The sequence below is a fragment of the Rhinopithecus bieti genome, unplaced genomic scaffold (genome assembly GCF_001698545.2).
Source record: "Rhinopithecus bieti isolate Rb0 unplaced genomic scaffold, ASM169854v2 scaffold_18471, whole genome shotgun sequence".
Taxonomy (NCBI): domain Eukaryota; kingdom Metazoa; phylum Chordata; class Mammalia; order Primates; family Cercopithecidae; genus Rhinopithecus; species Rhinopithecus bieti.
The window spans coordinates 149,780-167,781 of record NW_016809119.1 but is presented as its reverse complement, the minus strand read 5'-3'; the positions used below and the strand labels follow the sequence as shown (position 1 = coordinate 167,781).

At 39.5% G+C, this 18,002-nt stretch overlaps 1 protein-coding gene across 1 annotated transcript in view; it reads left to right on the top strand.

Annotated features, from left to right (window-relative positions):
• VEGFD (vascular endothelial growth factor D) overlaps positions 1-18,002 on the top strand; it is a 60,525-nt gene that overhangs the window by 33,549 nt on the left and 8,974 nt on the right. The window contains exons 3-5 of the mRNA XM_017888582.1: positions 8,418-8,628; positions 13,580-13,770; positions 16,945-17,093. Of these exons, the coding sequence (XP_017744071.1) occupies positions 8,418-8,628; positions 13,580-13,770; positions 16,945-17,093 (551 nt within the window). The remainder of the gene's footprint in view (positions 1-8,417; positions 8,629-13,579; positions 13,771-16,944; positions 17,094-18,002) is intronic.

The window sequence follows — 18,002 nt, the reverse complement described above, 5'->3', positions numbered from 1 at the left end:
AAAAAGATAAAATTTTCTTGTTTAATCTGCATGTTATTTTCCACTATAACACATTAATTTTACAAACATTGATGTGAGAGAGAAGAGTTAGATAGTTTCTGCAAACTGGCAAACCTGGCTGTCATAGTGTTTTTATTCAAGTTGACCTGATGCACTTCATAGATTGCTAGTTTTAAAATTAACAATGTGAACCCCTGCTTTAAACCCTTCTCAAAGTGCAGTCAGCCAACCAACAGTATCGCCCGTGCCTGGGAACTTGCTAGAAACCACTTTGTGAAACTCATTTCCTGGTATGACAATGAATCTGGCTACAGCAGCAGGGTGGTGGACCCCATGGTCCACATGGCCTCCAAGGAGTAACACCCCAGGACCATCAGCTCCAGTGAGAGCATGAGAGAAAGAGAGAGGCCCTCAGCTGCTTGGGAATCCCTGCCACACTCAGTCCCCACCACACTGAGAATCTCCCCTCCTCACAATTTCCATGCAGACCCCCTGAAGAGGGAAGGGCCTAGGGAGCCCCACTTTGTCATGTACCACCAATAAAGTTCCCTGTACTCAGCTAAAAAAAAAAAAAAAAGAAAGAAAAGAAAAGAAATAAAAAGAAATGCAGCATCCTGTCTTGGCCCAAACCCACTGCATCAGAATCTGCATTTTAACGAGATCCCCAGGTATACACATTCAGTTTTGAGAAGCAGTACTATATATAAAATATTCAACAGACCACACAAACCTGGGCCCAACTGCTCTTTGTCAGATACATGTATGTATTTATTATAAATTCCTTCATCAGAAACATATTACATGCTTATTACTTTAAAAAGAGGAATCAGACACATATCCTACCCTCAAAGAGATCTCAGTCTAGGAAGGGAATACAATGTGTTCATAAATAATATAGTCTAAGTTAAGGACTTCATAAAATGCTTGATGGAAGAAGTGGCATTTATTTTGGACCTGGAATGAGAATTGAAAGAAGATATTCAAAAGACAAGTGATTTAGTGATGTAGTTTGAATACATGAATAATCTCAAGGTCACTTTTTCTATAGCTTTCAGTGNTAAATATATATAATAAATAAATATTTATTCAGCTCTTACTATTGCTATAAGACAGATACCATTACTGCTCAAGTGGCTTTTACAACCTAGTGGGGAAGACAAGCGGATAACAAGAAATGACACAATTCATTAGTGTTACTGGTAGTGTTACGAAGGACAAGGATGGGGTGGCTAGAAATCCATGTGACAGATCAGACCTAGGCAGGGGTGGGAGTTGTGGAGGAGGTTTCCCTGAGTAGGTAACATCTAAGCTGAGAAAGATTTAGGTAGACAAAGAGTGAATGGCATTCCAGGCAAAGGAAACAGCATGGACTAAGGTCAAAACAAGAAGAAATGAACCAAAGAACAAGTTGATAAAATGGATGTCCAGTAATATTCCATTGTTCAACTAGGCAACATTTTTCCTTGCCTCCCAAATTGGGTCAAAGTAGCCTGGTCTTCACGCCTCCAGTCCTTCCTCTTTTTAAAAATTTTATACAACTATATTGATATAGAATTTACACACTATAAAATTGACGTTTCGCTTGTTTTCATTCAAGAACATTAGGAAATTTACTGAGTTGTATAGCTATCATCCACATAGGGTCCATTATGCCCCTTTACAATGAAACCTCCATTCTCACTCCCAGCCTCAGGCAGCCAATAATCTATTTTCTGTCTCTAGGGGCTAGAAACTTAAGAGTGGAATTAGTTGGTGTATAATAAATTTAGCTTATTAGAGAACTGCTGAACTCTTTTCCAAAGCAACAAGACAATTTTACAGTTTCATCAGCCATGTATGAGGGTTCCCGTTGCTCCATATCCCTTACAACACTTGGTATTGTCAGTCTTTTTGTTTATAGCCATTCTACTGGGTGTGAAGTGGTATCTCATTTCACCAGCCCCTCTTCCTAACTTCTTTGCCAGATTCCCCACTCCTAAACCTGCTCTATGCCCAACCAAAGTGAATCCCTTGCTGTTTTGTTTTGTTTTGTTTTGTTTTGTTTTGTTTTGTTTTTTCACTGAGGCTCGTTGATATCCCCAAATTATGCCTTTCTTCACTCTTGGAATGTGTTACTTGACTGGATATGTATTTTTGGTGAAGGAGAGGGGCTGGGCTGGAAATTGAGAGCTCAAATTTGTAGGAGTACAGAAGGTCTTTGACTTCCTCACAACATGGGACACTTCTAAGTTTCTCCTACAAACCCCACCACCATACTTTTCCAAATATCTTGCCTGCCAGCTTGGTCACACATGACCTAAATTAATACTTAAGAAGTTATGGAGATGCTCATGCTTCCTCAGGGGAGAATGCTGTGTGAACTTAGAAATTAACAAAAGGAGAAATGACTACCCTTGAAATTGTACCACAGAAAGGAGCATACATTCAAATGATGGTGAAGTCTTATTAAAAAGACTTTAAGCCTCCCAATTTAGAAGCTGGCTTGTGGTAGCCAAGAAATTAGAGAATGATTTGTTATTTAAGAGTGAAATTGCTAGTAGTCTTGGATTAATTACCATAAAAAAGCTGCCGCTGTAATAAAAAGCAGAGATCTGGTAACCCTGCTTCACTTCCTTTCTCTTGATGAAAGCCTTTTAATTATTTTAATTTTGATTAGCACTTCCATCAGAAAATAGGAAGAAATTAGGAGCAATTGGCAAAGGTTTAGTAATTAAAACCACTGAAATCAATGGTTTAAGTATGTATTTGGGATAATCACACTTTTTAATTTTTATTTTTGTCTTACTCAAGTGGATAACATCAAGTTCATTATACAAAAACCAACCAGTGCAGAAAGCCGATTGGAAACAAACAACCATTCTGGAACCCTTTGAAAATGTATGCCTTTGATGAATTAGTTGCCAGGTTTCTACTTATGTTTAATTGTTAGTATTTCCACTTAAAATAGCAAAATGACTGTCTGCAATTTCTGTTATTTCAAACTAGGTTTTAAATTCTGGGGTTGAAAGTAAGCTTAAATAACTCTGAGTACTTGAGTAAACACCGCATTTTTTATGATGAGGCAAGTTGCATGAACCATTTAATTACTTTAATTCAATCCAGAGATTTGATATTTTCTCCTGAGTTCTCAAGTTGGATAGTTTAAAAAATTTCTAAGATTGAATTGAAACCTGTAAGAACTATAATAAAACTGTTTTCTTTCTTTCTTTCTTTCTCTTTCTTTCTTTCTTTCTTTCTTTCTTTCTTTCTTTTCTTTCTTTCTTTTCTTTCTTCTTTCTTCTTTTCTTTCTTTCTTTTCCTTCCTTCCTTTCCTTCTCCTTCCTTCCTTCCTTTCTTCCTTCCTTCTTTCCTTCCTTCCTTCCTTCCCTCCTTCCTTCCTTTCTTCTTTCCTTTCTTCTCTTTCTTTTCTTTCTTTCTCTTTCTTTTTTTTTCCAAGATCTCGCTCCATCGCCCAGGCTGAAGTGCAAGTGGCGAGATCATGGCTCACTGCAAGTTTGACCTCCCCAGGCTCAGGTGATCCTTCCACCTCAGTCTTCTGAGTAGCTGGGAGTACAGGCATGCACCAGCATGTCTGGCTAATTTTTGTATTTTTGGTAGAGACAGGGTCTCACCATGTTTCCAGTCTGGTCTTGAACTCTTGCGCTCAAGTAATCCTCCTGCCTCGGCTTCCCAAAGTGCTGGGATAACCAGTGTAAGCCACCATGCCTGGCCTTGTATTTTTGGATAGTATTGAGGGAAATTTGCCTCAATAAATAAAAATCCTTTCAATATGCTTCAACTTTAAAATCTTCAAAAAGCTGCTTAGTTTCATTATTTTCGTGTGGAAGCAGCTTTGTCACAAAGTTTTATTTTGAAGACTGAATTGTATACGGAGTACTGTCCAACTAGAAGAGAATGAATAATCAGGAAAAGAGAGACTATTGAAAAATGAGACTTAATGGAGAAGTATTGAATTTCAAAGCTGCCAGAGACATTAGCAATTGTTCAGTTTCATCTCCAGATTTCTTAGATGAAGAAGCTGTGGCAAGCCAATTTCACAAACCTGATCTATGATCCTCATGCTCCCCACTCCTCTCACTCCCAGAATTTTGCCTTGATCCAAACTTTACAGAAAAGTGCGAACCCACAGGTATGAGTTCACTGAGCTTCCCAGGCAGTCCTGCCATCTACAAACCCATGCCATTCTGTATTTTCCTCTTGTTTCTGAGGGTGATCCTCTCATCTAATCACACTATGTCCACTTATCTCTGGCACTTATGTCAAAACAACCCCTCTACGTCTTGCCTTAGCTCTCCTGCATATGCTTTCTTTCTTCCTGTCTGTTGTCTCTTTCCCCCAGCTTATAATTCTCCCGCCTTTATTAAAAACATGCACCCACAGACACACACTCACATCTGGATTCCCAGGTATGATAACCTTGTAGATTCATGTTTTCAGATCGTTCTTAGTCCATAGAATATAAAATTGATGGAATGATGGCAAACATTTGCAGATGACAATCATTTACAGAAATGGCACTAAGCCATGTAGCTGAAGCTGCAGGACTTACGGATCTGAGCTGGAAGACAGGGGCCATCAAAAATTCAGCTTCAGCTGGAAATGGGCTCTTTGAGTGCACTGCATCAGATCCATGAAAGAGGAAGGAAGAGTTACTGCTCATTGCTGCCTGGAGCTGTGACTTCTATGAAATTACTTAACTAGGGGCAAAGGAGGAAGCAGATACTTCCTTGCAACTAGGACTTGAGCTGAGATGATCCCTGAATCATAAATACTCAAAAAGATTCAGATTCAGGACCCAGGGGATCACAGGGTACAACTACAAAACTTCTAAATGTTGGGGAAAGAATAATGAGAAAGAAAAATGAATCTCTGAAAGAAAATGGAACTACTAAACAAAATTCCAAATCACGTTGATGTAATTGTTACTAAGAATGGCAGCAACAAAATGAATAATCAGGATATGTCATACCTACAAAGTTAAAAATCTAAAATAATTTGAAGAAATACTTAAATACATTTAGAACCCTCAAAGAGATAAAGAAAGAAATAATATTCATAAACTTAAAATGACAAACTAGGGGCGGGGTGCGGTGGCTCACGCCTGTAATCCCAGCACTGTGGGAGGCCGAGGTGGGTGGATCGCAAGGTCAGGAGATCGAGACAATCCTGGCTAACACGGTGAAACCCCATCTCTACTAAAAATACAAAAACAAAATTAGCCAGGCGTGGTGGTGGGTGCCTGTAGTCCCAGCTATTCGGGAGGCTGAGTTGGGAGAATGGCGCAAACCCAGGAGGTGGAGCTTGCAGTGAGCCAAGATTGCACCACTGCACTCCAGCCTGGGAGACAAAACTAGACTCCATCTCAAAAAAAAAAAAAAGAGACAAACTAGGAAGAATATACAGAAATGTAACAGAAAGTAGATAGGAAGAAGAATGAAGTAGAAATACTTGAAATTAGAAATATGGTGATTGAAATTAAAACTGTAACAAAATAAACTCTAGACTCACAACAATTGGAGAGTTGGTGATTGGAAAGATGAACCAATTAATTTACCCAAAACACATTAGAAAGAGGTGAAGGGGAAAAAATAGCTAAATATAGAAGCACATTTAAGAGACATGTAAGATGATTAAAAGCCTCCAATATTTTTCAAAAAAGAGAGTAGAGACAATATTATAGGTGGAATAATGAAAATGATAATGGCTGAGAATATTAAAGCCTTGAGAAAAAACGGACAAGTGGCCTCAGATTGAAACTGCCATGAAGGTCTCTGTCTCAAATTCTCAACTCTGCTTTTGTAGTATGAAAGCAGCCATAGACAATAAGTAAATGAATGCACATGGTATGTGCATTGTATTGACACACAAGTTGTATTGTGTGTCAATACAACTTGATTTACAAAAACAGGCAGGCAGCAGGCTAAATTAGGCTGGGAGACCATAGTTTGACAGGTCTTGATCGAAAGAATAACCATTGTTGGCCAGGTGCAGTGGCTCATGTCTGTAATCACAACACTTTGGGCAGCCAAAGCGGGCAGATCACTTGAGCCCAGGAGTTCAAAACCAGCCTGGGCAACATAGCGAAACCCCATCTCTACTAAACGTACAAACATTAGCCGGGCATGGTGGCACGCTCCTGTAGTCCCAGCTACTCAGGAGGCTGAGGCAGGAGAATCGCTTGAACCTGGGAGGCTGAGGTTGCAGTGAGCAGAGATGGTGCCACTGCACTCCAGCCTGGATGACAGGGCCAGACTCGGTCTCGAAAATAAATAAAGAATAACCATTGTTGGCCAGGTGCGGTGGCTCAAGCCTGTAATCCCAGCACTTTGGGAGGCCGAGACGGGTGGATCACGAGGTCAGGAGATCGAGACCATCCTGGCTAACACGGTGAAACCCCGTCTCTACTAAAAAATACAAAAAACTAGCCGGGCGAGGTGGCGGGCACCTGTAATCCCAGTTACTCGGGAGGCTGAGGCAGGAGAATGGCGTAAACCCGGGAGGCGGAGCTTGCAGTGAGCCGAGATCCGGCCACTGCACTCCAGCCTGGGCGACAGAGAGAGACTCCGTCTCAAAAAAAAAAAAAAAAAGAATAACCATTGTTTACGTTTTCGTGTATATGTCACTAGATGTTCTTCATATATCCATATAAGTATGTATATATGATGTACATAAGTACCTAAGTGAAAATACGTAAGTAATTTTGAAAGAGGTTGTATCATAGCTGAATCACACGTGACTTGGACCACACTTGCTCTTCTGAGTACCTACTTTTGGACAACTCTCAGTGTACACTAGCATGTCTAAAAAAAATGTCTACTCCTAAAATGCTAATGCATGATGTAGATTTTAACTACAGCTTTTGAGGCTCAGTGGAGGAGGGTGTACATCACACGACCCAATGCAAAGCTTTTTAACAGCCCCTTTTGCTCGTCTTTGTTTTCCCCTACTGTTCCTCGCCCTGCAGCAGGCAGCTAACATTCACCTCTCCCTTCCACCCTCCTCTCTCAGCACTGGTCCTTTGCCTCCTCCCTCATCCCAGCTCTACAAATGGCCTCAACCTGCATATTCCAACCACCCAGCAAAACAAACATCTAGTAACTACAGGGTCAGCAAGAGAGAATCTGAGGCCCTAGCCATAGACAGATCACCTTATCATTTCTCCAGCACATTCCAGGAAGGATCTCAGTTCGTTCGGTCCCAATATACCTCTACATCCTTTGTTTTAATGATCACATAGAATTTGTTGTATGCATATATCATTATTTATATAACTAACCCCCAATTTTGAACAAGAGGCTACATACTGAAAATTTTTTATCTACCAAGTCTTTTTTTTCTTACAAACCCATTCGATACAGTTGCACTGTATCCGCCAATATAGTTTCATGCACTGTATGGAAAATCGAACTCTAGAAAGTATTTTATAGTTCTATAAGAGATTAAACTCTTATACTTCTAGAGTGTAAAACCCCAGAAAAGATATTTTGTCAGAAAAAGATTGTGTTTTTGAAATAGTAGGTTTTAAAAGAAAATAAAGAAACAGGGTTAGAAGTAAGAAAATTCAGGTTATCAGTGGCTTGATATCTTTATTTTGTGACTGTAGGCAGGTTACCCAGGACTTTGTGGATCAATTTCTCAAACAAATAACAGAGATGAAATCAACTGTCATTAGCTACTGTCACAAAAATAATATGATAAACATCTATTCATTTCCTATGGCTGCCGTAAATAATTATCACAAACTTGGTGGCTTAAAATAACAGAAATTTATTTTCTCACAGCTCCGGAGTCTAGAATTCCAAAATGGAAGGGTCAGCAAGGCTGCACGCCCTCCAAACACTCTTGGATTCTCTCGAATTTTTTCTTGCTTCATCCAGCTTCTGATGGCTCTAGGCAATGCCCCACTTGTGACTGCATCACTCCAGTCTCTGCCTCCGTCTTCAATTGGCCTTCCTCTGTGTCCCTGTCTTCTCTTCTGTCTCTTATAAAGACACTTGTCATTGTACAGTATTTAGGGTCCACATAGATGATCCAGGAGGATCTCATTTTAAGATCCTTAACTTCATTACATCTATATAGATCCTTTTTCCAAATTAAGGTAATGTTCACAGGTTCTGTGGGTTAGGATGTGGACATATCAATTTGAGGCCCACCATTCGATACACTACAGTTTTCTTTGTAAGTGTTCTGAGAACCCAGGAGAAATAAGTAAATCATTTGATTCCATCAAAAATGAGCAGAATGTGAATCAACAATACTAGAAGATATCCTTTTTCCTAGGCACTGACATACATTTCAGTAGTTCTCTAATTACTTTACAGATGTATTTACGCTTCTAAGTGTCAGCAACGAAGATTATTATGACAAATTTAAAATTTAGTAATTCGTTTTTAAACTGGTATTTTTGCTTTTTTAAGCGGTCATCTCAGTCCACATTAGAACGATCTGAACAGCAGATCAGGGCTGCTTCTAGTTTGGAGGAACTACTACGAATTACTCACTCTGAGGACTGGAAGCTGTGGAGATGCAGGCTGAGGCTCAAAAGTTTTACCAGTATAGACTCTCGCTCAGCATCCCATCGGTCCACTAGGTTTGCGGCAACTTTCTATGACATTGAAACACTAAAAGGTAAGTGTGTGGATGTGGAGACAAATTCTTTCTCTTTATCAGATGGTGACAAATACACTTACTTTCTCCAAAACTCTGCGTGGGGCAGACACGTGTCAGAGGGAGAATGAAAGTCAGTCTTTGATTTCATAACTTCAGTATTAGTGCAGAATCTTGATTTTTTAATATTTACTTCACAGAGAAATATATTCAATATGATTTTGAGATAAAAAACACAAAAGAACATTTCAAAATATAAAAATAAATTTAACTCAAGGATGTGGGGGCAAAGAAAACCCAGGAAGACTATTGTTCTCAATAGAAAAAAAAATCATAAGGTTTACTTAGAAAATAAAACCTGGGGATTCATCCACAAGAGATATTCTACTGCCATACATACATAGATAAAAAGCAAAAATGGCCAGGCATGGTGGCTCATGCTGGCAATCCCAGCACTTTGGGAGGCCAAGGAAGGCAGATTGCTTGAGCCCAGGAGTTTGAGACCAGCCTGGGCAACATAACGAGACCCCATCTTTACAACAACAACAACAAAAAAAAAAAAAGAAAAAGAAAAAAATAGCTGAGCATTGTGGTACGTGCCTATATTCCCAGCTACTTGGGAGGCTGAGGTGGGAAGATTGGCTGAGCCCAGGAGGTCGAGGATACAGTGAGCCATGATCATGCTACTACACTCCAGCCTGGGCAACAGAGCAAGATCCTGTCTCAAGAAAACCACCCCCCCAAACCAATAGATTAGATATAGCTTTTTTTTTTAATTTCTGCAAAGTTGTGTGATTTTTAATAAAGTGAAAATTAAAAGTTGGACACTGAGTTGTAATATTGGGTACTGGTATTGCTAGGAGAATAACGAAGGGAGAAAATTCTCAAGACAAAATGATCAAAACTCCAGACTAGAAAATAACATAATTTGAAATAAGGGTAATGATTGTTCCCTAGTAAGGTATGAAGATTCTTTAAAAGAAAATCAGGCCGGGCGTGGTGGATGACACCTGTAATCCCAGCACTTTGGGAGGTCGAGGTGGGTGGATCACCTGAAGTCAGGAGTTTGAGACCAGCCTGACCAACATGGTGAAAACCTGTCTCTACTAAAAATACAAAATTAGCCGGGCACGGCGGTGCATGCCTGTAATCCCAACTACTTGGGAGGCTGAGGCAGGAGAATCACTTGAACCCAGGAGGCAGAGGTTGCAGTGAGCTGAGATCGCGCCATTGCACTCCAGCCTGAGCAACAAGAGTGAAACTCTATCTCAAAAAAAAGGAAGGAAGGAAGGAAGGAAGGCAGGAAGAAAGGAAGGAAGGCAAGAAGGAAGGAAGGAAGGAAGGAAGGAAAGCAGTGTGTAGGTACTGTGCCAAAATGAATAAAAAATGCTTGTCAAGTAAGTTCTGTGGTTTCTGATTAGGCATTTAATTTTTTGATGACATGTCAAAACAACACAAGAAGCTGCTACAGCATTGCTGATCTAGCATTCTAGATTTGATTAACATGATTACCTGGTAACTGATTATATATATAGCATAATTCAAATTAACCACTAGGCCAAAACTATTTTTTTCTTTCTACCTAAAACTGTATTTGTTTTTTCCCATTTGTAAAAAGATGTTGGGGTTGCATAGACCTATGTTGTTGGCGGTGGGGAAAGCTGTGCATAGATGGGGAAATATTCTTTGGTAGCACCTTGGGCATGAGTGTGAAAAGGATTCTTTGTGTTCATGTGTATGACTGTGTGTCTAAGTGAGTTGACATGGTGGGAACCATAGCCTTGAGCTCACTTCAGACAGGAGTTTGAAGCTCTAGATGTTTCTGTGTGGTGAATTAATATAGCCTTCAGGGGAACAAAGGGTTGGCACCTCATCTAGAGGTCAAAGGCCTTAACCAGATTACCTGACTAAAGGCCTGAGGTGAGCCTGGAGCGATTTCATGAAGATGAATGTTACCATAAAACCAAGACTAGGTGATCTAAAAAAAGTCAATAACATTGACATTTTCTAAGGAGAAAGCCATTAAAATATCACAGAATTTGCAAACCCTATGAATTTATCTCCTAATTTCATAGGGGATCATCTAAAGTTATTTACTAAGTTAGAAGCAGTGCATAATGAAATCGGCATGTTACACCAATTAGAATTTGTTATCAAGTCTTCCTTGTGGATTTCAAGGTAATTTCCTGAGGCAGAGCAGTCCTGCTGGGAAGTAGTAAAGAATAGTAGAGTTATGAAGCCTTTAATCAGTGATGTTGGTCATAATTGCATATGATTTTGATTAAAAGCTTACCACTCCAATTTCAAAACTTAGTTTTATAAAAAGAGAAAAAGCAAATGGAAAGAAACATTTAAGTAGAATTTTAAATTGGGAATATTTTCATAGGTTGGTTTCTTGTTTTTTCAAAGATTCATGGTTAATTGCAGTGAATTAAATAATAACCATAATAATACTTAATTGAGTAATTTATCCCTCATGTGCAGCCTTCAGGCTTTTTATATAAATATTAATAATCAGAAATTTTTAAAAAGGTTTCTTGGGGGCTGGACACAGTGGTTCACACCTATAATCCCAGCACTTTGGGAGGCCAAGGTGAGCGGATCACAAGGTCAAGAGATCAAGACCAGCCTGGCCAACATGGTGAAACCCCGTCTCTACTAAAAATACAAAAATTAGCTGGGCATGGTGGTGCACGCCTGTAATCCCAGCTACTTGGGAGGCTGAGGCAGGAGAATCGCTTGAACCCAGGAGGTGGAGGTTGCAGTAAGCCAAGATCACACCACTGCACTCCAGCCTGGCGACAGAGCGAGACTCTGTCTCAAAAAAAAAAAAAGGTTTAATGTTTTATTATGAGGAAAAAAAAACCAAAGTGTAGGTAAACTGTGTAGTAGTATAATGCAGTGATCCAGACAACCCATATTATGTTTTCGGTGAAGCAACATATGAAAAAAATTGGTATTAAGGGATGAAAAAGGAGAAAGGATGTGGAGAAGATGTTATAAGGGAATAATTTAGGGACTAGGGTCACATCTCAAATGGTAATATTGTATCGGTATACTTCAAGCAGAGGTTTTCTCTATCCCTTCTATTCCCATATGTGGGAACTCAGAATAATCTCAGGAGAGCTCTTGAAAATGCAGTGAAAATAAAGGACAGTTTGTCTATTGTTGCATAACACATTACCACAAAACTTAGCTACTTAAAACAATATTTATCTCAGTTTCTGTGGGCCAGAAATGCTGACATGGCCTAGATCAGTTTCTCTGCTTCAGATGTCTCCGGAGGCTGCAGTCAAGATATTGGCCTGGGCTGCAGGCATCTTAGGGCACTGCTTTCAAGTTCAGTCAGATGTTGTTTGCAGGACTCAATTCCTCACAGGCTGTTGGACTGAGGGTCTTCATTCCTCGCTGGCTATTGGCCAGAGGCTGCCCCAAGTTCCTTGTCATGTGGACCTTTCTAACATGGCGGCAAATTAACACAAGAACAGAAAACCAAACACCACATGTTCTCACTCATAAGTGGGAGTTGAACAATGAGAACGGATGTACACAGAAGGGGAACATCACAAACCAGGGCTTGTTGGGAGGTGGGGGACAAAGGGAAGGAGAACATTAGGACAAATACCTAATGCATGTGGGGCTTAAAACCTAGATGACAGGTTGACAGGTGCAGCAAACCACCATGGCACACGTACACCTATGTAACAAACCTGCACGTTCTGCACATGTATCCCAGAACTTAAAGTAAAATAAGTTAAAAAAAAAAAAAAAAAGCCTGCAAGTGTAGAAGGAGAGAAAGAGTGTGTGTGTGAGAAAGTGAGACAGAGTAAGAAAGAAGAGAACTTGCAATAAGTAGAAACAAGACTGCAATCTTTTTTTAACTTCATCATGGAAGTGGTATCCCATCACTTTTGCTGTAGTCTCTTCATAAGAAGCAAGTTACTAGGTCCAGCTCACACACAAGGAGAAGAGATTTACACAAGGGCATGACTATCAGGAGGTGGGGACCACTGGGGGTTAGTTTCAAAGCTGCCTACCACAAGAGATTTTCACCAGCACCACACCCCCACATATAATAAATAAACTCTACAGTTCCATGGCAAGCTACAAGGAAGTCTTTGTGTTGTCTTTATCATAAAATTGAATCTTTCCCCCAAAACACCTGTAGAAAGGCTATGCAGCATTAAGTACCAAAGGGTCAAAATTGAATTTAAAAAATAAAATATGAGAGAAAAGCAAGTACTGTTTTATAAGAAAGTATATAATTTTTTTTATTCCCATAGGCTTGTTTCTTTTTTCTTGTTACCTTCAAATTAACTATGGCCAAAGGATTGCTCATTCCATTAATACGAACAGGCTTATTTCATCATTTATATAAATATCAGTATCGGGCACTTGCAAATGAGAAAACTCTGATTTGAGGAAGGATTAGTTTCACTTCAATTTCCATTTATGCATTTGCCAAGTTTAAATCGTACTGTAGTTACTTAAGCAACCAACAGAAACATATTTCTTGATGATGCTAAAACCTACCTACACCTGGCTTTAAGCAGAAGAAATGCTATCCAGCTGTATCTAGTAAATTGCTTGATAAATAATATTTACATGTTATTTCTTTACATGCTTCTATTTACTTCCCTATTAGCCAGCTTCTCCAGATGTATCCAATGTAATTATGTACAGGACATGGTGTTCTACCTCAAAGGGAAATAAAATACTTATATTCTACAAAGGTGTGGTATAAATGGGAATTTATACCACACCTTTGAGCACAGAGATTGTTTATGAGCACAGAGATTGTTGTAACTTCTCTGCAAACAATCTTTGGTTAAAGGACTGACAAAAAATATCCATCTAGTAAAAGAAACAAGCAGTAGAAATGTGAAAATGACTATGCTCAGCATAACCCTGGCACATGTTGGCACATCAGGGCCATTCCATCTGCTAGCCCCAGTGAGCTTTCTCTCTGCAGTTATAGACGAAGAATGGCAAAGAACTCAGTGCAGCCCTAGAGAAACATGCGTGGAGGTGGCCAGTGAGCTGGGGAAGAGTACCAACACATTCTTCAAGCCCCCTTGTGTGAACGTGTTCCGATGTGGTGGCTGTTGCAATGAAGAGAGCCTCATCTGTATGAACACCAGCACCTCGTACATTTCCAAACAGGTATGAGGACATCGGCAAGCCTGCTGTCTCTAAAGCCCTGATTATAATAGCGTCGATCGCTACAACAACCTTGTTGCCAAACACTGTACTAAATGCTCTGTGTGCATAATCACATTTAATCTTTGAAACGAGCCAAGAGGGTATTTTATCCTCCTTTATAGATGAGGAAACTGAGGCTCAGAGAGGTAACTTACTTATCTAAGGTTACATGGCTGATAAATAGCAGAGCTGGGATTCAAACCCAGGTCTGTGGGAGGCCAGAGCCTGAACTATTATCAGTTATTGTCTCTCTGATGCTATAATGTCAAGACTCAGAAAACCATATGGAAGTTACTAGGATAGGATGTTGAAAGGAATGAAGATAGCTGTGCTGTCTTGTGTATCCATCAGGTTCTGTGTTGCTCAAAAAAAAGTTTAATGAAGGTTATGGGCAGAATTGGGGAAAGAGGGATGGGACAGTGAAGCACCTGAAGCTAGCAAAAAGGGGGAGACTTCCCCACCCTTAGACTGAGGAGACAAGGGGAGGGAGCAGTTACGGGAACCCAGAAAGAAAGCGGAGAAGAGGGTTGCTGGACTGGCCACTGTCAACTCTTGGCCTGGCAGGGAGTTGGGGCAGGGGCTGGGAGAGGCAAGAGGGTTTATAGATGTAGCCCATGGAGGGCAGCATCCTGGGGCACAGAGCCTGATGGGGAAGGAAGGAGAGAGGATGGTGTCTCTGGAGGGGCAAAGAGAGAATACCTAGCACAAAAGACATTTGGAAATAATTCTGCAGTCCTCATGAAAGAAATAATTCAGCCCTCTTCATCTTATAAAACTCCCTTTGCTTAGGTAAGTTTTCCTTTCTCTGGTTACCATGTTTTTAATAAATGTCGCATATGAGAGTAGTAGTAACAAACTTGGGAAAGCAACATTTAAAAACTGTGCATCACTATTCACAATGGCAAAGACTTGGAATCAACCCAAATGTCCATCTGTGGCAGACTGGATTAAGAAAATGTGGCACATATACACCATGGAATATTATGCAGCCATAAAAAAGGATGAGTTTGCATCCCTTGTAGGGACATGGATGTAGCTGGAAACCATCATTTTTAGCAAACTATCAGAAGAACAGAAAACCAAACACCGCATGTTCTCACTCATAGGTGAGAACTATATGATTTATTCTCCTTTTAATTGCAAAAAGAGGTAGTACAAGAAAATTACATGTACTGAACATACCCATGTTAAGTAATTTTCTTAATGCTGATTTGTTTTGTTAATAGATTTACTTATCCTTAATTTTGTTCCTCCACCCTCTAAAATATCCTTTAAACTGGAGAGTTTCTTTTCTAAATTCTTTTAGAGAATCTTGGAGCTTGTGCAAATTTTAACCTCTACTATTTGACAATTAGAAAAAAAAAAAAAATGACCCAAGTAGGGCTAAGCATCAATTCTTAGTAGAAACAAAGCTTGCATAACGTAAGAGGGTTTAGTTCATGATCATGTGATTCCCTAGAGCACAGCCAAAAAATTGTGCAAGAAGATGAAGTTTATGCAAAGTAAACACTACAAAAACACTCTCACTTAGACTCATGGAAGTTCCATTACATATTGAGAGGTCAGAATAAACACAACCTTAATGGATTGCTTCCACTTAATAGATAGTTGAGTACTTCATTTTGACTGCTGTACTCAACAAATGATTAATTTCATAGAATGTACTTAAGTGTAAGTGTACAGCAGCTTTTCTTCCAAATATGAATTTTTGAACATTTTAATAGTAGTTTTTAAAAAACTATCTCTTGGCTGGGCGTGGTGGCTCACGCCTGTAATCCCAGCACTTTGGGAGGCTGAGGCGGGCAGATCACAGGGTCAGGAGATCAAGACCATCCTGGCTAACACGGTGAAACCCCGTCTCTACTCAAAAATACAAAAAACTAGCCGGGCGACGAGGCGGGCGCCTGTAGTCCCAGCTACTTGGGAGGCTGAGGCAGGAGAATGGCATGAACCCAGAAGGCGGAGCTTGCAGTGAGCTGAGATCGTGCCATTGCACTCCAGCCTGGGCAACAGAGCGAGACTCCGTCTCAAAACAAAACAAAACAAAACAAAAACTATCTCTCGCCCCAAAGTTATGGACTATTTGGCAGACCACCTCTTAGAAACAAAGTGAACAAATGAATACTCTATGTAGTAAGGACTACATGGAATGGTGATTGAATGGACAATACATTAAAATCAACTTCAAACTCATCCACACATCATAGAACCACTCAAGAAAGTTGTATCATCTCTCTGTATGTCTGTTTCTTCACCTATAAGATGGGGATAATAAAAACCCACCCCATAATGCTGTTATAAGGGGTAAATGAGGTAACATGAAAGCACTTACAACAGGGTGTGGCCTACAGAAAGCGTAGAAAGAATGATATACATGTTAGCTATAATTATTTGTTTGGGCACGATGATCTTGTATCAGCTATTAATACACAATGCTACATAACAAACACACTAAAACTCAGTGGTTCCAAACAACAATGATTTATTCTCACTTATGTATCTGAGGTTCAGTTAGTTTAGGGTGGATTCAGCGGGGCTTGACTCTAAGCTGCAGTGTGAGTCCAAGTCAACTTCTACGTTTTCCATCGCTTGGACCAGCGAGCCTGCCAGATTACGTTCTTTTCGTGGCTACAGCATAAGTTTGAGAAAACAAGCCCCATAAAACATGCACAGTTCAAATTTGTACTTCTGTCATGTCTGCTAACATCTCACTAGCCAAAGAAAGTGACGTGGCCAAATACAAAGTCAAGAGATAGGAAACTATATTTCTTCAATAGAAATGGTATGAGAAGGGATAAGTAAAGAGTTTGAATAATAACCTATTCTAATAAAATCCTAAAGAAACTGCATAGCTTTAATCTCATTTAATCCTTATGATTTACCCTCAAATGTAAAGCAGGAGTAGGGATTAACAGTACCATTTTACAAGGGTATCAATGATCAAAAAGTTAAGAGATTTGACCAAACTTAAACACTTCATAAAGTTAGATGAGCCTGTTTAGTTCCATTCTTAATGGACAACTCGGCTAAAGTCATTGCCATAAATGACAAAGGCAAAAATTCGCACTAGAACAATTTTAAAAATAATATATAAAATAAAAAAATATATATTGTGGTTATCTTTCTCTGCTGTAGCTCTTTGAGATATCAGTGCCTTTGACATCAGTACCTGAATTAGTGCCTGTTAAAGTTGCCAATCATACAGGTTGTAAGTGCTTGCCAACAGCCCCGCACCATCCATACTCAATTATCAGAAGATCCATCCAGATCCCTGAAGAAGATCGGTAAGCACTTTTTTATTTTGTTCTGGATTATGCTTGTTTTTGCCTTGCCAAAACTGTGTGTAGAGGATATTTCATTAATATAGAGTTACCAATTTATCTTCAAATTATTCATATTTTAGCTTCTAACCTGAATCTACTGGTAATACCTGGCAAATACATATTTTTATTAGATGTTAGATATATATTGTGGTAGGACCAAAACGCTCAGTGGTATGAGCTCGTCATGTCTACTTGCAGACACATTTGTTCTTAATATGCATAGTCTAATGCAGGTGTAAAACCACTTTAACCTCAAATTTAGCACATGTACCCTTGTTCCAGAACAAGCATTAAATAAAACTTATTTCAGGCTGTTTGTATATTTACATCCTGAAATGAGAGAAAACAAAGAAGATTCCTGGGGTCATTGGGAAGTGACAAAACTAGCAGCACGTGAGTTTTGCAGCTTTCTAATCTTTCCCCCTTAAGATTACCAAATGAAAAACCCTTGTTTTAAATTAAAATGACTTAAAATTAATTTGGCTTTGAAATTCTCTTGAGATTAATTTTGTAATTGTTTATAAGACAAACGACGAAACCAAAGGTAAGGATCACTTATTTGAAGAAAAAAGGGTAACTGAATGAAAAGATCATTAGTTAGATACTTAGATTTTGCAAAAGTAAAGCAATAAATATATTGCGTGAGTGGCAAGTAAAAGAGTAAGCTGGTGATTAGTTAACATTGAGCCAAGAAGACACCTCCGCCTCCCTCCAGCAGAAAAGAAAACTTGTAGAAAAGCAACATTTATTCTCAAGATGTTCCTGTTGTCCTGGCCAATGCTTTTATCTTTATTTTAAAGAAAACAATCTTAGGGGCCGGGCACGGTGGCTCACGCCTGTAATCCCAGCACTTTGGGAGGCTGAGGTGGG